General features: G+C 55.3%; 1 protein-coding gene across 1 annotated transcript; it reads left to right on the forward strand.

The window, feature by feature from the left end:
* The first annotated feature begins 2,022 nt into the window (after positions 1–2,022).
* On the forward strand, positions 2,023–2,505 carry LOC125510331 (histone H4). The gene has a single exon (XM_048675486.2). The coding sequence runs from the start codon at positions 2,050–2,052 to the stop codon at positions 2,359–2,361; it is 312 nt and encodes a 103-aa protein (XP_048531443.1). The 5' UTR covers positions 2,023–2,049; the 3' UTR covers positions 2,362–2,505.
* Positions 2,506–2,792: the final 287 nt, after the last annotated feature.

Below are 2,792 nucleotides of genomic sequence, written 5' to 3' on the forward strand. Positions count from 1 at the left end.
ACTTCCACCTCTCGCACTTTTGGAGCAACTCCCGACAATGCTCTAGTTTGAAGAATCGGCCTTCCGAAGCTTCCATGTCCTTGCATCTATGTTGAGCAATCTTGTCCTACACAATGTGAACAAAGTGATCCAATCATTTCCCATGATGCAATATGATGATGCATAACTTGAACAAAGGCAAAACAAACTCACATAGTCGGATTCCACGGTGCCACTTGGAGGTGCATTGCGTACTTGCTCCAAGCAAGCTGCCCAACGGCTGCACATAGGCTTGATATTCTCCCAACACCCTTGAAGCGACCGAAATGTGCGTGGAGTCCTATTGGGATGCTTTGCCATAATGTAGAAGTATTGATCTCTGATCCATTGCCAACATCTCTTGGCGGTTTGAGAAGTACCCGTGCATGCATCAAGAGACACTACGCTCCATGCTTGGATCAAAGCTTGATCTTCCAAGATCGTGTAGTTCTTCGATCTTTGGCTTTTCCCAGTTTTTGCTTGCGATGGCTCATACGCTTCCGCTTCAATCTCCTCCTATTCGTCCGCACAACCATGATCATCCACGCCGCCCTCCGTTTCATTGTAGTCGAACGGTTCGAAAGGGGCTTGATCAATGTCAATCGCGTTCGTGTCCAACAAGTTCACGAACTCGGTTGTTGCATTGTTCGAACCACCGCTGTAGCGAACGATAACAAGTCATGAGCTATCGAAAATAATGGCGGAAACGAAAGGAAATCGCCAACCGAAGACGCATACCTTTCGGCCATTTCGTCGAACACCTCGCTCGTGTGGGGGGGGGGGGGAGCGGCACCGTTGAACGGCATTGCGCTGTCGCGTTGGCGCCCGGAGCACGGGCCATCGCGGCGGGGGCAGCCGGATTCCCGCCCTGCACGACCACGTTGCCCTGCCGCTTGCGGGCAGGCGCGGCGTGTGCTTGGGCGACGGCGGCGGCGCCAACATGGCCGACGACGAGATCCGCCCGAGGGGAAGGAGCGTGCGCGACCTTGACGGTGATGGGGGACAGCACGAGGTCGTCCATAGCGGCGAGGGATGGCCGGGGAGGAGGAACCAGAGCTTGTGGAGGGGGACAATGGTGGCGGAGGGTGCGGGGAGCGGGAAAGGGCGCGCGGAAATGTTCCTCCCGCCAAATCTCGCGGCGGATAGGGGTTGAGCTCGGGCCGGCCTCCCAACCCGTGAAGATAGAGGTTGGGGAAGAAGATTTGCCACGCCCCGCAAAAATATTTACAGGCCGGGACGAGATGCAGGGTCTGATCGTGCAGATTTTCCGGCCCCGACCCGTAATTTGGTTGTTATTTTATGGGCCGGGGCGGGGTGCACGGTCTGCTAGAGTTGTTCTAATATTTTGCTTATGGAGATCTTTGATCCCGGCCCACCAATTTTTTTTAGAACGACAAACCTTAGCCCATTTAACCATATGATAAGTATGTTTCTTAAAGAAACACCTGTATATCAACTGGGCACCGAATCGCTGCTCTAAAGAAAACACCCACATATCAACTTTTTCTTTGAGCGGTATCCATATATCAACTGATCGTGGAAAATAGAGAGATATGTTTTCCGAATTGTCCCGGCAACGGCCCGAGTTTACGCCTTCCAAACCACGCCTCACGGGCCCACCGGTCAGAAATCCATCCGAAATTTCGCGGCAGCGAGCACTGGCCCGCGCAGGAAAAATCCATCCAAAAACCTGCCAGAAACCTCACCGGCCCACCTGCCAGAAACCTGCCGAGGCGCACGCCCCATCCTCGCATTCCCGCATCCCGCCTCCTCCTCAGAAAAGAAACACAACCTCCCGCCACGTCACCGATCCGCGGCGCCCCTCCTCCCCCGCTCCCCTCCATCGATCCCCCATCCGACGGCTCGCACCCCGCATCACGCGGATCGCGGCCGCTCCCTGCCCCCAAACCGCGCGGCTATAAATCGCACCAAGTCCACACGCCACAACCATCAGCCACCGCAGCCACCACCTACCTCACAAAGAAAGACAGGTCAACCTCACCCAGGAGAAGAAGAGAGAGAAGCGAGAAGATGTCGGGGCGCGGCAAGGGAGGCAAGGGGCTCGGCAAGGGCGGCGCCAAGCGCCACCGGAAGGTCCTCCGCGACAACATCCAGGGCATCACCAAGCCGGCGATCCGGAGGCTGGCGCGTCGGGGCGGCGTGAAGCGCATCTCGGGGCTCATCTACGAGGAGACCCGCGGCGTGCTCAAGATCTTCCTCGAGAACGTCATCCGCGACGCCGTCACCTACACCGAGCACGCCCGCCGCAAGACCGTCACCGCCATGGACGTCGTCTACGCCCTCAAGCGCCAGGGACGCACCCTCTACGGTTTCGGGGGCTAGGCTCCGGCGAGGCGAATCCAGCTTGCACCACTTGATCAGATTAGCAGTAGCTAGGCGTTGTCAGTGTTCATGGTAATTGATGTAATTTATGATGTGTGGTGCCTGTTCGCTGGAATGGATTAAATCGCTGTTATTTACCCTGAACTCGCCTTCAATCTCTTGGCTGATCAACTTGTGCTCTTCCGTCTGTTTCCAAATTTTCTGTCTATTACCTGTCGGCAAATCATCCGTGTGCGCGTCAGTTTAGGGTATCTCTGCATTCAGGACGATATCGAAAGCAAAATTCAGTTCGAAAGGCCTGAAGGTTTTGCTTTGGATAGAGAGGGGGATGGAGGATCATCAACCAAAGGATTGACGCAGCTACTTGTTTGGTCGAGAATTGCACATATCGTCGCCTCTTCTATTTCTTTTCAGCTATCAGTTTCTAGCAC

Source organism: Triticum urartu, chromosome 5A (genome assembly GCF_056163025.1).
Source record: "Triticum urartu cultivar PI428250 chromosome 5A, HENAU_Tu73, whole genome shotgun sequence".
Classification (NCBI taxonomy): Eukaryota; Viridiplantae; Streptophyta; class Magnoliopsida; order Poales; family Poaceae; genus Triticum; species Triticum urartu.

Bases quoted from the DNA above. Each gene is read 5' to 3' on its own strand.
- LOC125510331 (XM_048675486.2), top strand. From the start codon at position 2,050: ATGTCGGGGCGCGGCAAGGGAGGCAAGGGGCTCGGCAAGGGCGGCGCC.